This window comes from Rattus norvegicus, chromosome 15 (genome assembly GCF_021556685.1).
Source record: "Rattus norvegicus strain SHRSP/BbbUtx chromosome 15, alternate assembly SHRSP_T2T, whole genome shotgun sequence".
NCBI lineage: Eukaryota > Metazoa > Chordata > Mammalia > Rodentia > Muridae > Rattus > Rattus norvegicus.
The window spans coordinates 60308203-60327234 of record NC_141548.1 but is presented as its reverse complement, the minus strand read 5'-3'; the positions used below and the strand labels follow the sequence as shown (position 1 = coordinate 60327234).

The 19032-nt window shown below is 42.8% G+C and overlaps 1 protein-coding gene across 2 annotated transcripts in view; it reads right to left on the bottom strand.

Annotated features, from left to right (window-relative positions):
- Positions 1 to 19032, bottom strand: part of Vwa8 (von Willebrand factor A domain containing 8) — a 324101-nt gene that overhangs the window by 87188 nt on the left and 217881 nt on the right. For both annotated transcript variants that reach the window (NM_001427283.1, XM_087585390.1), the window contains 7 exons: positions 17752 to 17890; positions 14363 to 14562; positions 7417 to 7527; positions 6200 to 6264; positions 5674 to 5799; positions 4401 to 4510; positions 3613 to 3767 (listed from right to left, as the gene is read on the bottom strand). In NM_001427283.1, coding sequence (NP_001414212.1) covers positions 3613 to 3767; positions 4401 to 4510; positions 5674 to 5799; positions 6200 to 6264; positions 7417 to 7527; positions 14363 to 14562; positions 17752 to 17890 — 906 coding nt within the window. The remainder of the gene's footprint in view (positions 1 to 3612; positions 3768 to 4400; positions 4511 to 5673; positions 5800 to 6199; positions 6265 to 7416; positions 7528 to 14362; positions 14563 to 17751; positions 17891 to 19032) is intronic.

The window sequence follows — 19032 nt, the reverse complement described above, 5'->3', positions numbered from 1 at the left end:
TTTCTACTTTTGAATTATAATTGAAAAGAGGGAAGATGGCAGTACAGTTATTTTTACACTAATACAACTTGAGCAGGATGGATGGGTGGGTTAAGGGAGCTGTTGCCAAGGCTGACAATGAGTTTGATGTCTGCGACTCTCAGGGTGTAAGGAAAGACCAGTCTCTTGGAAGTTGCCCTATGATGTCCAAATGTCACAGGGCTCCATACATACACGTGATCTAAATGTAATTTAGAAACTAAACTAGTAGTATTAATATCTATGCCTCTACTAGTCATGTAAAGTAAAAAAAATATGCTGGGGCTTTTAAGGCTCCTGGGGTGTCCCTCCTGGCTACATAGCTATGTCTTGTCCAGATTTAGCTCTTCTGGAATTTTGTGATTTTTTTTCCCTCTTATTATTTTACTTCATGCATTTATCCTTCCCAAGATTATAGACTATTTCTGTCCTCTGTTTTCTCCACAAGTTTTAAGGTGTTGTCTTTGCATTTAAGTCCAGAACTCACAAAGAATGTACTGTCCTTCACGTGGTGTGGCAGGGACTCGTGTTTACTTTTCTGGACTGCTTAATGTCCAAACGCTACTCACCACTGCCCGCGGCCTGGCCAGCATATGTAGTCAGCCATATGCACCTGCTTCTGGCCACTGCACTCTATTCTACTGTGTGTCTTATACCCTGGGCCATGACACTCCTGGACTGGGTTAATTACCCAGCCTTGAAAGAGAGCAGGCAAACCGCTCACACTTCACTGTTTTGTTCTTGCACTCCACAAGGCTACAAGAGAAGCACTGGCCTGTGGCTTCCTTTGTGCTGGGTACTGGGCACTCAGTACTCTATACTTGGTGCTGCCCATATTTTTATTCTAATGGCTACGGAGTAGCATCTCTCCATGGCTTCAAGTTTCTTACTAATGTATAACGGCTGTGAGAATCCTTCATATATTTACTTTCTATCCCTGCATCTTCTTTGACCAAATATATTTCATGACTTTTACCCATGTTTTCACATTTTCTATTAATTTTATTTTTATATTTGCCTAAATATACTGGAAACTACAACACAAATATATGAAATTCTAATCCAACATCTACAGGCTTCATTCTTTCAAGAATCTGCGAATTCCTTTCCTGACTGTGAGGAATCCATTTTTTCATCATTCATCTATCTTTGGTATAGTTGATTATCCTCACGATATTTAATGTCTTCCTCAGGTCCATGATACGTGGCCAATCTCTCACCTCTACCAATCTCTCATCTCTGAAGCTGGTGCCTCCTGTTTGGGTCCCAGTAGCCCACATGGGGATGCACCCATTCATGTGCTTACCTAGGGTTTGCACTCCCGCAGCAGGCTGCCCCTTCACAGGGACATGTAGTCATCGTGCTTGACACCATGACACATAATCCCTTCTCCACCAGGGATGGCCTTACCCCACCCACACTTGCCTGTATTACTTCATACTAGCTTACTGTCTGGAAATGTTAAGAAGTGGCTGTTTGCTTAGCCTTGAACTTTCTGGACTTTTTGTTGTAGTTGTTTTGTTTTTTGAGACAGTATTTTTTCCAAATAATAGCTCTGGCTATACTGGAATTCACTCTGTAGACCAGGCTGGCCTTGAACTCATAGAGCTCTATCTGCCTGTTTCCCCAATTCTTGGATTAAATGCATGTGCAACCATATCTAGTTTGAACTTTATGAATCTTAAGTTTTTTGAATATAAGTCTTGGGTTAAGAGATGTCGTTTAAAAATATGTTCTTTTAGCCTATAGATTGTCTTGTCATCCGTTCAATGGTGTCTTTTATAGGCTTAAGTTTTGAGGTAGAATAATTATCGATTTTTTCTCTTTGTTCTATGTCTAAGATGTTACAGTACTTGGCTGGGGTAGTGGTAGTGGGTATTCTGGTCTTCTGTTTATGTTTGTTTTGAGGTAAGATCTTGCTAGCACAGTCTAGTCTTAAAATTACAGTTCTTCTGCCTCAGCCTCCTGAGTCCTGGGATCATAGGTGTGCACTGCCTATCTGCTTTCTTTGTCTTACTCTTGATAACAAAATGAACGCCCATAATGGTCATCACTGGTAATGATATTTCTTGTAGATTTAAAAATTATCTACTTACTGTTATGGTAAGCGAGTTATGTAACTTATAATAGTTTATTTATTTTGACAACTGCATAAAAACCTAATAAGGAATGATATATCCTTTTGTAGAACCTTATGAAGAAATACAGGGAAATTCACACGCAAGCAGGGAAGCAATGTGGCAAAGGATACAGGCTATGGGGCTAATCACTCCTGAGCTGAAGCTCTGGGTCTGTTATTGCAATCTTTGTGGGAGGAAGGATGGGAGGTATAATCTCTTCCTGTTTTTCCATGTATAAAACTATAGAAGTATTGTAAAAATCAAAGAGCTATTGGCATGAAAGGGCTTAGAGGAGCACAGTGTGCTGCCGTAGTACTGGGCCTCAGCAGTGCACTTGCTTTGAATGCCGAGCTTCCACTTACATTTGAACTGGGCGTCTCCTCCACAGTGGGCACCAGCACCCAGCGATGGCTTTGATGAGGTTACAACCTTGTGTCCTAGGAAGTTCTGTAGGGTTGACGAAAGCCATAGCCTATACACAGTTTTTGCCTTCTACCTTAATCATGGTAGCACTGCATTTTAACACTGATATCTCCAACCAGAGGAAAGTGGTGAGGCCGATCTTTAGACAGTCCTATTGCCACAGAAAAGCTCTATTATTTTTCTACCTAAGCAGCAAGGGTGGCAGAAAGCTCACCAGCGTGGTTCTATCAGTCTATCAAGGCTGCTGCAGACACCGTAGTGCACTGTGCAATGTGAGTCGCACAATGTGGGAGCAGATGCTTGTGACCTGACAACTAGTAATGCTCATGTCAAATTCTAAGGCACATATTATCCACTCAGTTTTGGATTTCAAATGTTTTATATCCGTAAGTACTCTCCCAATTGTTAATTAAACTAGAACTTGGAAGCATGTGAGCTTGGTGTATCAAGTAGAGCCGTGCTTTATCTTCAGCAGACTCTGACTTGCCTTCAGTCACAAAGGGAATCATTTAAATTGAATATTTAATCACAACACACAGGGCTACATCTTAGACTATCAGGTTGCAACTTACTTGTCTTGGAATAATCTTACTTTTTCACCCTCTACGTCTCCACTGGGGGAAAATGAGGACTACTTTTACTTAAAGCCATTTAAGAATCACTTTATATAAATCCTAGAAGACACGGCACTTTGATTGGTCTCAGCTTGTTCCTCTTGTCAGTCCATGAGCACACAATTAGGATGGGGCGATAAGAAAGTCACCATTAGTATGTTAAGTGCTGTGTCACATGAACTCTCAGAGGCGGAAAGAAGCCATTTTCCTTATTACATTCTATCACATCACAGTTTAAACGCTATTTTTAAAGTACTAAAGCTATAAATAAATGGAGAACACAGTTTTGGTGGCTGGTTTCAAACATAGGCTTGACTGGAAATGTTTACAAGAACATGACTTTCAGTTCCTCTTCCTCAGACCGGCCGAGATGTGCTAGGCTGCACTGAGGAGAAATGTTCACTCAGGAGCACTCAGTGTCAGAAGCTGGGATTTACCATGAGGTCTGGGAAGCCAACAACTATGGTGGCGTGACTCTTTTCATCCGAGAGAATACGGTTAGGAGAGGCAATCTTCTGGCCCACAGCTGAGGTTAGGTTTTCAGATGACAGCTGATCGCTTGAAACTTTATGAGGTACGTAGAACTCTGTTTCTGAAAAGTGTGAGATACATCTTAGACATGATATAATCCTAGTACATTCCAGCAATTATTATTGTTGCTTTTTTTTTTTGCAAGATTTCATTCTCAACAACTCAAGCAACAAAGGACAATTTTTAAAAAAACATCTTAAACGACACCTGCCAGATTTTGTCTGAGAATATGGTTTTAATTATCAAAGCATCTTCCCAAAGTGAGTCCAAGCACTTTTGCAAGCCAACACTTGCAGCAGTAACTATCCTCCTGAATCAAGGAGCTGAGCCAGGGTTGGCAAACTGTGATGAACGGAGCAGAAGTTCTGATAAGACAGCAAGCAGCCCATAGGGGGAAAAGACGCTAACCCAGGCTAGACTTGGGACCTCACTATAGTAAGTAAAAAATGAAACAGACAGACAAACAAGCCATTCAACAAGTAAACAAATCTCACACAGAGTTTCAAAGCATGGCTTCCTGATGAAGATTTGTAGGTGCAAGAGTCTGATTTCCTACCTCTGGTGCAGTCTAAGCTGTTGGGTTAGGTGTAAGTATCCCACAGGCGGAGGAGGCTCCTGTCCCCCATCAGCCTGGAGGGCAGTGTATGCATAAGCATGCACACACAGCAGCAAGCACAGGGGACACAGTATTTACCTTGTGTGACCCCAAACCCTGTGCTGGGCAGCTCTTCTTTCAACATATACAGCTGGCAGGCCCCGGTGTCCTCAGCACCAATGTGTGCAGGCTTAGTCAGGAGACACTTCCTGTAAGCAAACAAGAAGCCTGGCTTAATTTAAGTCCATTTTACCTTAAACGTTTTCTTTTTCTAACAGTAATTAGGACAGACCAAGAAAAATTAGATTTTATTTTCCTCTCAAAGCCCCTGAGCATAATTTGTACCTTAAACCTTTCATCACAAATTACCAAACCAGTATTTTCAACAATACTGTAAGGAGAAATACCAAATAACATAGTGAATACAAATTTAAAATAAATTCCTATTCAAGACAGGCACAGCTATGACCCTTACTACCATTGAGCCCCCTCTCGCTTTTTTCTATTTTTGTTCTTGTGGATGTATTTTGAGACAGGGTATTGGTAGAGGATCAATTATTAGCTCAGGCTGGCCATGGGCTTGTGATTCCTGCCTCCGTATTCTGAGTGCTAGGATTTCAGGTGTGCCCTGCTATGTCCAGAAATGGAGCTCCCTCGGGACCTGAGTCTTGGATCAGGCAGCCGATGCGAGTATGGCCCTGGATTTGTGACCAGCTGAGAAAGAGAAGTGCATGACTATAATTGCCCAAGCTTTTATTTGCCTTTAAGATTTCTAAAACATAGATCTATCAGTACCGGATGCTGTTGTCTGGAAGGCACTTTGCTAACCAGCAGGAAGAGTCCTGGTGGATGTAGCACACGAGGAAGATAAACTTGAAATCCACCATGGAAGGCCGGTGCAGGATACTGTGCCTTCCACAGAAACTGTGAGGCTCAAGAAGGCACTTAGCAGACACCACCATAACTATACCCAGTACGTACACGAGATGAAAAGGAGAAATGTCTAAGTGGGTCCTGTGACAAAAAGGCAACATCTCCAGGATGGAGGGTTTGCCTCTCAGGAAAGAGGATGAAAGGGTTGCTTTGTAGCAGCTGGAGTTTGGCAAGAACACAGTGAATGCTCAGTGTGTTAGTAGGAAAGCCCCAAACACAAGTGGGTCATTCGTAAAAGTCATCATTTTTAATTGTTAATTTCCATTTCATTCTCTGAGAAGAGACACAGAATATACTTTAACTTTTCCTCAGTGTGTACTTCTAAACCTTCCTTAGAAAGGCTGATAAGCACAGAAACATAAAGTTAGGGGAGAGCAGTGATAGACGAGGCTGATCCTCTGCACACTTCATGAGAGAGAACACCCAAAGGTTTACCCACTGATTTGTTTTGTTTTCCACAAGAAGCCATTTGTCCTCCGCTACAAGGAAAACTGTCCTGAGGTTGATGGGAAGTGAGATGGTGTGAGTTAGTCCTTCTAAGACATCCAGGACAGTCAAGCTATTCCTGAAAGAGAAGAAAATTATATCTGAAAGGAAGTGATGGGGCTAACGTGGGGTAATCAGGTTATGGTATAATATACAACCTGAAAACGAGCATTTTCTCAGACTAAGCAACAATAAAGGAACATGCTATTTTAGAAAACTGGTGTACAAAATTCTCCATCTGCCAGGGTAGGCATGAGAAAAAAATAAGAAGTGACACCTGCCGTGTAGCCGGGGCTGTGTAATCACAGTATCACTTTTTTGCCTGTTTCTCAGGGGTCTCTGATATTCAGAGGTTATTTTCAAGAATAAGATTTTATTACTTTTTGTTGGTTTTATACTAAATGAATATAATTACATCAGATAACAGAGTGAACAAAATAAGAATTCTGGCTTAAAATCATCTATAGTGAAGAGCTTACCCTGTTTGTCTGTAGAATACTACCCAGTTTTTGTGTGAAAATTCTTTACACATTCTATAAGTTTCCTAAAGAAAAACAAAACAAAACAAAACAAAGATAGACATGAATGATCTCATAACTACTCCTGCAATGCATGATCCAAGTCACTGACAGAGAAGCATTTATCCATGCCAAGACTTTCAGGGGAACATAGATTAACCTATATTTTAAAACACACTGCATGTTATATATTAAAGCTTCTTTAGGCGTGTTGGGGGTTTTGTTCTGAGTTCTGTGGCTTGGACTTGGGGCCTTGTGCTTGGTGGGCCAACAGTCTATCATTAAGCTACGAAAGCCTCTTCAGAGTAATTTTTAAATAGTACCAAGTGGGGTGAGCCCAGAAGTGAAGGGTGCCTGCTACTCTTGCAGAGGACCTAGGTTCAGTTCCTACCACCTATATGTTGGCTCACAGCCATCTACACCTCCAGTTCCCGGGGATCCAACATCCTCTTCTGACCTCTACACCAGGCACTTTCATGATGCACAGATAGACATGTAAGCAAAACACCTGAAAATTAATCTTTGAAAAAGTGCAAAATACTGGTTTAAAAAAGGTGCTCATTACTGGTTAATTGTGGAATTTATGTCATAATATAGGCATACAGGAAATACTTTGTTTCCTAGCTCTTATTTCAATTATGACACTTAAAAACAGTTCTTCAGTCTTTTATAAACTATGTATGCTTATTTTCAAAGCACTGGACAAGCTTTCTTTTATATCTAAATGGCAGAAAAAACTTTTCCCTGTGTGAGGTTACATGGTTTGTTTAATTTAGTTGATAAATTGAAACATGTCTCTGACAGAGGCAAACCCGTTGCCATACTTAAGATATTAACATACAAATCCAAAATATAACTATGTTATCGGAAAATAATTAAGTTGACTGCATGACTAAGAATCTGTTACGAATAACACACTCAAATAGCTCTAATGTTCCTTAATAGTCCAGTCCTGGCAATCTTCATGTTAATATGCTATCTACTACAGGGACCTCCTGCTATTTAACTGTATATCTAACTACACAGCCTTTACACGTCAAAATCTAAAATTGCTGAATAACTCTTCTGTGTCTTCTAGTTTCTGTTGTTTGGCACTGGGAGGGACAGGCAGGCATCCGTCTTTGTGGATGGGAACATCCCTGGCAATCAATTTGCTAGGCAAGTCTGGTATCCCTTACACCTTCCTCCTTGTTCCACCAGGAAGACTTCTTAGATGTAGACTCTTCTGTGGGAAGGACGAGACGGTGGATGGCACGGCCAGTGGTGTCTAGCAAGAGGACGACATTACTCTGGAAAGAAACAAAATGGTATGAAATGAAGACAACCTCCTCCCCGCCCCCAACCACAATAAAAACAGCAGCGACTAGGAACCTGAGACGGAAGGTGACTGTGATAAACCAAAGGAAAGGCAATGATACTGAAATGTAAGGTATCATGAGAACACTCGGTAATCTTCACACAGAATACATGTTTGGTAATTTACTGAAGATTTTCTAACTAGATAATGATGTAACCTTTTCTTTGAAGGTTGTCTTAAAATCAAAGATAGCTGCTCTGTATTTCTGTTTATTACATAGTCAGGAAGTGAGGATGACACTTGGAGTTGAGAGATAGCTCAGCGTTAGAACACTGCATGCTCTCACAGAGGACCTCGTGATGTACCCCCGCCTGTGGCTCCAGGAGATCTGTCACCAACATCTGGCCTCTATAAGTACCAAGCACACACATAGTATACAACCTACATACAGCAACTGTCTCAGTGTCTCTCTGTGTGTGTCTCTCTCACACACAGAAAATAATCAAATATTTAAAAAGAATAAAAAGGATAACCTTTAACATAGTGTTCTTATATGACCCTTAGTAAAATTTTATTCTTTTCATAGACTAGGTTCAAGTAAGAAAATAGTAGAAAATCGGATTAGCAAAAGTATGTGAGAGTGTAAAAACCTAGCTAGTAGCAAATGCTTGTCACCTTGAAATTCACTGAGGTTGAAATGAGGCTGGATAGAAAGACAGGGAAAATGATGGGGGGCAGGAAGAAAATGGAGCCCCTCTCTCATGAGTCAGGCATGAAGCTTCTTTCCAGATGAAAATCAAGAATTCCAAGTATACCATGGCATAGACGTGTGTGCACATGCACTCTCGCACACATTCACACACATTTTAAAACGAAACAAACACGCCACTACCAACAACAAACCAACACCAACACCACCACCACCACCAACATGCCCTCCATATTTGTTCAATATTGGCTCAGCCTGAAATCCTTTTCTGAGGTGAAGCCAAGGATGTGGGATTATCTGAGTGGAGATCTGCAGCCTGAACTCAGGGAGTAGGGAGTGGTGGGGAGCTGTCTCTGCCCTGCACCCACAGAACTTCCATTACAGCTGCTGCAACAATTTCTGCAGCACCACGGAGAGCTGTGCAACTGGTGGACAGACAGACTGGAAAGAGGCTAGAATACCCTTGGGAGGGAACAGGGAGGCAAAGTTTAGAACAGAGGTAGAAGGAACCCCCATTCAGAGCCTGCCCCACATGTGGCCCATACATATACAGCCACCCAATTAGACAAGATGGATGAAGCAAAGAAGTGCAGGCCTGTAGGAACCGGATGTAGATCTCTCCTGAGAGACACAGCCAGAATACAGCAAATACATAGGCGAATGCCAGCAGCAAACCACTGAACTGAGGACGAGACCCCCGTTGAAGGAATCAGAGAAAGGACTGGAAGAGCTTGAAGGGGCTTGAGACCCCATATGAACAACAATGCCAAGCAACCAGAGCTTCCAGGGACTAAGCCACTACCTAAAGACTATACATGGACTGACCCTGGACTCTGACCTCATAGGTAGCAATGAATAGCCTAGTAAGAGCACCAGTGGAAGGGGAAGCCCTGGGTCCTGCCAAGGCTGAACCCCCAGTGAACTAGATTGTTGGGGGGAGGGCAGTAATGGGAGGATGGGGAGGGGAACACCCATAGAGAAGGGGAGGGGGAGGGGTTAGGGGGGATGTTGGCCTGGAAACCGGGAAGGGGAATAACAATCGAAATGTAAATAAGAAATACTCAAGTTAATAAAGATGGAAAAAAAAGAAAGAAAACTCATGTCCTTTTAGTTAAACATTTAAGATGCCCACTTCTGGGTTCTTCTCCCTCTGTGTGACAAAGGCTTGGTGGTTTTTGTTTTGCTGTTTTTTCTTCCCTGAAGGGAGCTATTCTGTGTAAGGAACTCTCAAATCTCCCATTGGAGGTTCCTGTGGTGGGAAGTAATAAATTTGTATGTCTTCGTATCGTCCAGGTTTACCTGTGATAGCATAAGCAGTCAGTTCTGAAGGACCACACACAATCCCCCACCTCTAAGCAGACTTGGACACATCTCCAGGACCCTCCCTTTTCTGGGGCAGGTCCTGTCCTCTCTGGCACTCTGCTCTGTGCACACACATGCCTTGGCTTTTGGTGGAACTTGCCTGAGGGCTGAGGCCTTGCCCTTCTTACTCCTGGAACCATCCTAAGGCATCACAATGCAGTAACAATCTCAGTGATTTTTTTCAAGAAAGGAAATAAACCCTAAGTACTGAGCTTACAAACTGGAAAACACGCAATAGGGATTTAAAACTGAGAAAGCTAGAAGAGATTACGTGTCTTCACAGCCTGCGAAGAAGCTGGTTTTTCTGGTTAAAATATAAAAGCAGGCAGAGTAAAAGGACATCTACAAGGTATGCCTCACTGTCTCACAACAGTGCAGTTTTCTTGCTCTAATTTGGCTCTAGATTTCCTTGTCTTCCAAAGTTCAGAGAAATGAAAAGAAATACAGAAATGTACTTTACAAGATAATTTAAAACATTTCCACCTCCGAGTTTATACTGTACACCACATACTCTGGTTTATGGCTATGTTATTTTTTAGTGAGCATGTTGATAAAACGCTAACTTTTTCACAAGTAACACCTGTGAACTACAATTCCTGGGAAGAAGCCTCGTCTGGCTGTGGACAAAGGCTCCTAGAAGGAGTGTGTGTCTGCAGAGACTGACGGGTGGGCGGCTGCGGCCTCAGTGCTGACGGGTGGGCGGACTGCAGCCTCAGTGCTGTGGGGGACAGGGATTTTGTAGGCTCAGAGGCTATGTACTTTATCTTGGGCTAGTTTTAGCTTCTGGAACTGCCATGCCTTGTTCTACTCTGAATCTGAACTAACATCTCACAATAATCAATAAAAAACTCTTAGGAGCTATTAATTTAGCAGAACACTACCTTCTACTAATCCAAGAGCTAAGACCGAGTCATCAGGTAGCATCTTGGGCCTATAAAATAGTTCCCCCCATCTTGCTGTACCTGCCTCGCTGGTGTATCCCCCAGTGTATTTTAAACTTGACTTGATTTATGACACTTTCTGTTTTGTTCTAAAATCTTCATAAAGCTGGCTCTATGCTGGACGTGGAGTTTGGGAACCTAAGCCTGTGTTCCCCGGGGCTATGGCCATTTATAATGGCTCCAGAACACACTCTCTTATCCTACTTAAGACGAGACCTCGACACACTTTCTGATGCTCTGTTAAGAACTTACCACAGCAGACCAAGCACAAGGGGCAGAGGTTGGGTCCCTAGAATCCAGGTAAAAGCCATAAAAGCCAGACATGGCAGCTGCCTGGACTTTCCAGGTAGAACTGGGGTTTGACAGATGAACCTGTGCTCTCTGCAGTCATGTGAGAGACCCTGCTTCAATAATGTGAGGCAGAGTGAGGCCGAGAAGGACACCTCACATCACCCTGTGGCCTTGACACATGCACGTGAAACATAATTTAAAAAGGAAGTGTAACAGCAAGCTGAAAATGTGCAAGGCTAAATTCTAGGTCCTAGGCTAAATTCTGTTTGAGTAGGTTTTAATAGAGAAAATGTTTCTTGCATGATAAATACATATAACTCTGTCATAAATGCTTAGCTCTTAGGGAATCTGCAATTAAAGGAAGTCTTAAAATAATAAAGAATGAGCAGATGATTACAGAGAGAGTTCAGTGTAATTCCCATCTCCCTTCCTTTTCTAGGTTCTAAAACTCGTATCCTAACTGGGCATACGTGACTAGAGCACTCTCTCTCTCTCTCTCTCTCTCTCTCTCTCTCTCTCTCTCTCTCTCTCTCTCACACACACACACACACACACACACACACACACACACACACACACACACGCACGCATTTCCTAGCACATGTGTCCACAGCCTGAGTGCACTGCCCCGTGGGCTGAGAATGGGTTCCTCCAACCCTTGGCAGCCTTAAGGAGCTCTGTGGCTCCGTCCTTTCAGATGTTAATGGGTTCCTTCTGTAAATGACTAATGATATATTCTGCCTGTGCTCAAAAATAGAATCTCACGTCACCTATGAGTACAAGAAGCTGGCTTGGCCCTGCTTGAGGTGGGGGCAGGGTGGAGCAACTGAGCAGTTTCTTGTATTTGTGTCTGACTGGGAGAAGAGTAACCTCTGGACGACCTCCATGCCCAGTCTGAGACACTAAAGGCTGAGCAGATGTACGAGGAGCCCTGGGGAACAGGGGCAGGGCAAGGCCGCTATTTTTAGGTTTCCTGTCCTCACTTAAGATTTTATTTTAGCAAGGAATTTTTGAGCAACTTTCCAACTAAGCAGGAGGATGCAACTACAGCAAAGCTTTAACATGATAAGAGCCGGGTTTATTTGTGGCTTTACTGTGTCCCTTTCAACTCCGTCTTCAGTCCTACCAGTCAGGAAGGATTTGAGGGCAGCCCACATGTTTACACCACTAGTTAAATTGCTCATCTCCCCCTTGCCCCTGAGACAGGGTTTCTCTATGCATCCTTGGCTGTCCTGGACCTTGCTTTGTAGATCAGGCTGGCCTCAAAATCAGGGATCCACCTGCCTCTGTCTCTTGAGTGCTGGGATTAACGGTGTGCGTCACCACCATCCAGCCTGACTGCGCCGTTTTATAAAACAGTCGACTGGGATAACCTCTGTGAGGAGGGAGTGGAGGGGCAGCTTGAGGGAGCGTACGGATACCTCGAATGTCGTGTCGCTCGGGATGAGAAGTCAGACAGGGTCTGAGGATGCCTAGAGGCGGGGCACAGGCTGTGAAGTCAAGTGCAGCTCTACAGTGGAAACCTTATTTACTTGATGAAAGTCACTGAACAAAAAATCAGTCTACAATGTTGCAAAACAATCGGTCTTTTGAGAAGTAAAACATGAGCTGAGCATCTAAAAACTAATAGTTTTACAGAATTTGTAAATTTCTGTTAATGTGACAAGCTGAAAATCTGGGGGAACTGTTTGAATAAATACTTCCAATTTTGAGTCTCATTCAAATTTGATTAGCTAATTAAATTTAAAATCACCCTGACAGGTACTTTCTATGGCGGATTCTTCTGGTTGTGAAGCTCTTGTGGGATGAGGATCTGAACTCAGGTCTTCATGCTTTCTCTTGTTTGTTTGTTTGTTCATTTGTTTGAGGCAGGGTGTCACCAAGACGCTCTGGAGCTGTCCTGGAGCTCTTACCCCACATGCCTGTTTTGTTAGGAAGTCCTGTCAGTTTGCTGTCAGAATGCATCTCGGTCAATCACTTATGACCTTCGCCCTCCAAGCCACCAATATTTTTTGGATGGCTCACCGTGAGAAGGTCTTAACTGGCCCCTTTATTCTGCCTCAGTACTCACTGATCACAGAGTAAGGGAAGAAATCCCTTTCTAACACGCCAGACCACACTCCCCTGTTACTCTCAGGGCCTAGAACCTTCCAATGCCTACAAGGCCCTGAGCAGTCTGCTCCCAACCACCTCCTCTGCCTCACCTCTACTCCCGCTCACTGAATAACCTTTCTACTTCACCCTTTTTCACCCTCATTCAATCTTTAAAAAGGAGGAGGGAATGTTCTAGCGTCTGGGGTTCAGGACTTACCATTCCCTTCACCTACACTCTGTCCAGGTTTCTATCCCATTCCCCTTGACCTCCATCAGCCACTTGGGCTATCCCAGCGGCCTTATTTTAAGTTGCATCCACTCTCATGTCTTACACTCTAGGACAGGGTGGAATTTAACCAGTGGTTTATTTCTCTTATTGTCTATCCTGGACCAGATTATAAACTGAGAATAAAAATAACTGTTATCGCTTTTTAAAAAAAGATTTATTTACTTATTTATTGCTTTTATGGGTATGTATGTGTGTACTTGCACAAGTTTAGGTGTATAATATTCATGTCATAGTCTGTGGAGGTCAGAAGAGGATATTGGATCTCCTGGAATAAGAGTTACAGGTAACTGTGAGCTACTGTATCAGAAATCTGGGTCCTGTGCAAGAGTAGTAAGTGCTCCTAACCACTGAGCCACCTTCGCTGTTTCCTTCCTCCCTTTCCCGGGAGTAGGCATGGGAATTGTAAGATAAATACTATGTCTCGCGCAACACCTGGTAGATGTTAGGTAGAAAATAGGCACACAAGACCAGACCACTGTCTATTGGTGGTACAGAGTAATGAGACCTTTAGAATTCCACTAAGGGAAGCACAGCCTATCTTCTGATCTGTGTCATCTGTCTGGAATTGCTGTCAGCCTGACGCTAGCTAGGCATCTGCCCTTTTCATTAGGGAGACCTTAATTTACTAATCTATAAACGTGATGGATAGAAGCTGAGCATCGCTAGATACAGAAGGATCCCAGTGCACTTCACTCATTGGATTTCTGTGGCTATCTCCGAAAAACGTCACTTAGATCCCCCTAAAATGCTACTTCCTCAGAGGAGACGCCTCGGCACTCTTCGTCCCATTACCCTCCTAACCCACTTCATCTCCTCACGCTCTCTGACATCACCCTGCTGCTAGACAACCTGGAGGAGATGCATTCATCTGTTGGTTCACTAGTGTTCTATCTCTTTAAAGAGACTGACAGTTTCTTAACTGTCAATGTGGTAAGGTAGAAAACTGTCTGTGACCCGTTTGCAGACTTGAAAAGTGTGTTCAGGTCTCTGCAGAGAGAAGACAGTAGCCCAGCTTTGTGGTTTGTGCTATCGGTACAGCACGAGCTCTTTCTGAAAGCACAGGTTTTCAATCACAGCTGACTTTTCCTTCAAAGCACTCGCTCTTCCCACATCAGTCCCGTGAGTGCCTAGTGTGCCTTACCTGCTCCTCATGCAGAACAACCTGACCCCTGAGTGGACTTCCCAATGGTGCTACTGTGACAAACGGCCGCCAGGATCCACTGGCCATCCTTGGGAAGATGTCGAAGAAGTCCACGAAGAAGCCATTTTCCCCAGTCATGTTCATGAAGTACAAGGAAATGGGATTGCACGTAGCTACATACAGTGTATGCTCTCCATTTTCTGAAATGAAAACGTATTCGTTGTGCAGTTTGTGAACAGGTTTCTGGCTGGCTAAGGGTTCTAGCATGGCTGAATCTTGTACCTGAGCCGGGGGAAGCTCAGCACGTGGGTTTCAGGTTATCAAGCTGAAAACCTCCTAAATGTGCAGAGTGACACCACGTAGTAAAGCAGCACCTATTTGGGCTCCCAAAGAATTCCACGACGACCCATGATAACTCCAATCGGTGACGTCAGGAAACTTCTCGCTGCCTGGTAGCAAAGAGCTCTGTGGCCACTGCTTTCCTCTATCAGGACACTGTTCTTTCAGAAGAACTCTGTCAACATCGTCGGCTAAGTTCTTCTCCTTTAGATAGTCATTAGTTTATAGAATTTTCTTGCTATAAATAAGAAATTTGATTTTTAAAAATATCTGAGCCCTGGGCTGGAGAGACGGCTCAGCGGTTAAGAGCACTGACTACTCTTCCAGAGGTCCTGAATTCAATTCCCAGCAACCACATGGTGGCTCACAACCATCTGTAATGGGACCAATGCCCTCTTCTGGTGTGTCTGAAGACAGCCACAGTGTACTCACATACATAAAATAAATAAATTAAAAAGAAACCTCTGAGCCCTGTGGGCCTCCCCCTTCCAGATATGGTAATGGAGATTTAACTTAAGGCAATGATCATGTTAAGCAAGAACTCTACCACTCAGCTAAACCCTCACAGTCTAGCACTATAGATTTTAGCTTCTAATCTAATATTCTTATTGGAAATTTTCTTATGCAATCTCCAAAATCCAAAATCTCTTAAATCCAGGTACTTGTAAAACATCTATGAATGCTTCTGTATGTTTCCATCGCCAGCGGAGCCAATGGACTGTAGGTACGACGTCAGTGGAGCTGGAGGGGGCTGCCGTGCCCCCTGCTTCAGCAAAGCATGGCAAGGATTGTAGACTGAGCACCCCCCCCTTAAATTAACAGGGCCACCATCTCTTATGTGAGCACCTTGCGGTATAAGCTGCCTTTGTCTGATGAGTGCTTTAAGCATTGCTTATCTGTCAGTTATTAATTTTATAGCAATCATATTTCCTTAATGTCAAATTAGATGAAAAGGAAGACAGTGAGATGGAGTGAAATTTGCTGTAATCCAAGAAAATCTGGATCACGCATTTGTATGAGCCATTCTAAAACATTCTAAAACATATACAAATATGCCCAAGATAATCAGTTCTACAATAAGTATATACACACTAGAAAAGTGCATTAAAAGATATGTGAAATTTAAATAACAAAACTAATATCAATGAGGAACACAGCCACCAGGTTGGGCGTGGTGGTGTATGCCTTTGGGAGGCAGCAGCTTGTGAATCTCTGTGAGTTTGAGGCCAGCCTAGTCTACATAGCAAGTAATAGGCCAGCCTTGGTAACACACTGAGACCCTGTCTAAAAAAGAAGGAGAAAAAGGAGGAGGAGAGGAAGAGGAGGAAGAAAGAAGCTGAAGCAGACATCATCATCATCATCATCATCATTATCATCATCATCATCATCATCATCATCATCATCATCATCATCATCATCATCATCATTTTCTAAGATAGGGTCTTACTATGAGCTCTGGCTGTTCTGGAACTCACCATATAGACTAAGCTGGCCTTGAACTCACAGAGAGCCACCTGCCTCTGTCTCCTGAATGCTGGGATTAAAGATGTGTGCTACCATACCTGGCCTGTTATTTAAGAGCTGATATGAACTATGTTGTAGCAATTCCAAGTATCAGTCAGGATAATAGAATTTGTCCTTTATAAGTCTTTTAAATACATTCATTATGAACAAAAACAAGTTCGATTTAACATTTTATGAATACTTTTCTGAATATGAGAGGGCAGCAGGGACTCAGAAGGAGCAGGGGCAGAAATATGCACCACAGGATTATTAATCTTTCTCACATTACAGGCATTAGGTGCTGTCTGGTCCTCGGCTCAAACACATAGATATATAATTATCCAACTCCCTCCCAAGAAAGTGCTGTTTTCTCTAACGTGCACACACACACACACACACACACACACACACACACACACACACACATTATATATATACATATATATACATATTATATATATATAATACATATATGCATATGCAGAATAGGTTTTAAAAAGAGAAGGATAAGAACAAAGGGGAAATCCAGATTGCAGATGTGGTTCCTCTGAGAGGAAAAGCAAATGAGTCTTTTTCAAGGCCAACTGTGACTGCCTGCTCGGCAACCTGAAGCACTATGTTCAGAAGAGAGGGCCAACAGCAAGTTTAAAAAGTGTTGCAGGCAATTTGCTCTCTGCCTCAGGTGTGCATTAAGAGGGTCACCACACATCACAAGCACCAAAGTTCATTTAACCTTCATTTAACCATTCCCAAACTTTCTCTTTTTTTACCGGTGAGTGCGACAACATTTCCTGATAAGAGCACCTGGATGGTGCTACCACTGGGAGCTCTTATCTACCACCAACAAACAATAACCCAGTCTCAAACACTTATTCAAAATGGCTGACTGGAGGACTAAATGACAGCCACAGAACTCACACGAACAAAAGCAAGACCCAGACTTACTCCCCTCAGTGACTCCATCTCAGTCAAGTTAGCAGCTGTCCTTGCCTTCTACCAGTTTGTTCTTACCACTTTAGTAACTGACATCACCTTAAGAACATCTGTCCAAAGGTAGCCAGGGTCTAAGGCTCAATCGAGACAGCGGTGGCAGCAGCCCCCAAGTGCAGACGCCAACCGCTGCCACCCACTCCCTGTATCCCTGACAACGGAAGGCTCAATGATGGGAAGAGGCTCTGGGCCTCACTGCTGTGGTTTACGCAATCACCATTCAGGAACCCCAGCCTCCCTCCTCAGATCCAATGTTTCTCCTTACTCTTCTCCCCTTGTATTTTCAGCACATGCCTGGGTGCACTTAACTTTGTGCTCTGACTGTAATGAGAAACAGACGTCTGTACACCAACCCAGCCATGCTTATGTGGGGTCCACAATAGCATTTTGTGGGGTTGTTAGAGGAAATTAGTTCTAAATTACATATAATTGCTATCTGGATTGGCCAAGTCACCAACTGTGTCTCTCTCAGAGTTCTTTATGCCTCAAACATCACTGTAATCCCTCTGATTTTAAAATAGTACAGGAGGAAAAGACCAAAAGAATCAATGACATACCATGTGATACAGCGATGTCAGAGATTAAATTAACTTCATCCACTGGAAACCGCCAAGAAGTACATTCCTCAGTAAAGTTCAGGAATCTGGATTCATGTTTCTCTATTGGGTACTTTTCTATGTTCACAAGTACTGGACCCTGTAACAAAGCCACAGTTAGTGAAGGTGGTTGGGTAGTCACTAAAGCAGTTCTTCCAAAATACAGTATTTCAGTATTTGCTGTCTTGACATATTCTACTTTATCACTTGGCATGGTACTTACAACCATAATAACAGCATATACTTACCTTCATCAGTGCTTTCCCGTGCTATAGCTCATTACAGTTCTCTCTTTCTTTTGTTTCAATGAAGCATACCATGTCTAAAGCAGTATAAGATTTCTTATGACTACATTACTTCCTAAATCCAAACCCACTGACCTCCAAATAGAAAGAGACCCAGAGTTGCTCAAACCATCAAAATAACATAAGTTAACAAGCCAGGGACTGGTATATTTCCATTGTGAAGGAAGGTTGTGAGATCTTTATACTGAAACGTAATGGCTAAAGTGGATCTTTGCAATGAAATGTTTAAAAATTACCCTATAAGACAAACTAACCCCCCTCAAATGACTGATAATCATTAGTGCTACTTATAAAAAGTGGAATGTTTCGCTTATGGTCATATGATTCTCAGTACAAGCAAAGAAACTAACTTAATAATATTGTGCATATCAGTCTGGGTAGCTAGCTATGACTTCCTGGAAGAATCCTATTGTACAACTAAGTCTTCAATGACTCGTATGTCCTACAGTCCTTAATTAATCAAGACATTTGGGCTAGAGATTGGTGTTCATGTCCCCTCCTACATAGACTGTACCTAGGGAACTGAAGAGTCAAACTGTAGCCCTCTTAAAACCTTGAGAAAACACTTCTGGAAGTGACTTAGGTGCTCTGATCATGCTTAGGTGACATTGGGAGGGTGGGGTAGAGGAAAGGGACAGCCCTGACAAGAGGCTCTGACAAATGAGAAGACTCTATGCTCCCAAAGGGAATGACAAACCAGAACTCACTCCTGGATTTTCTAAATACAACTTTAGAGGAAGAAAACATCCTTTTGTTTATGTACTGCCATAACTGGTTATCGTGTTACAATGACAGAATTTTTTTTGCTACAACCAAATCTTTATAGACCACAAAATCTACTGCATATACCTTTTGGCCATTTACAGGTTAGGTTTGCTGACTTTGCTGTCCATGTTGATCCCAGCAGTGGGGTAGTGGCAGACAGAATACCTGTTTT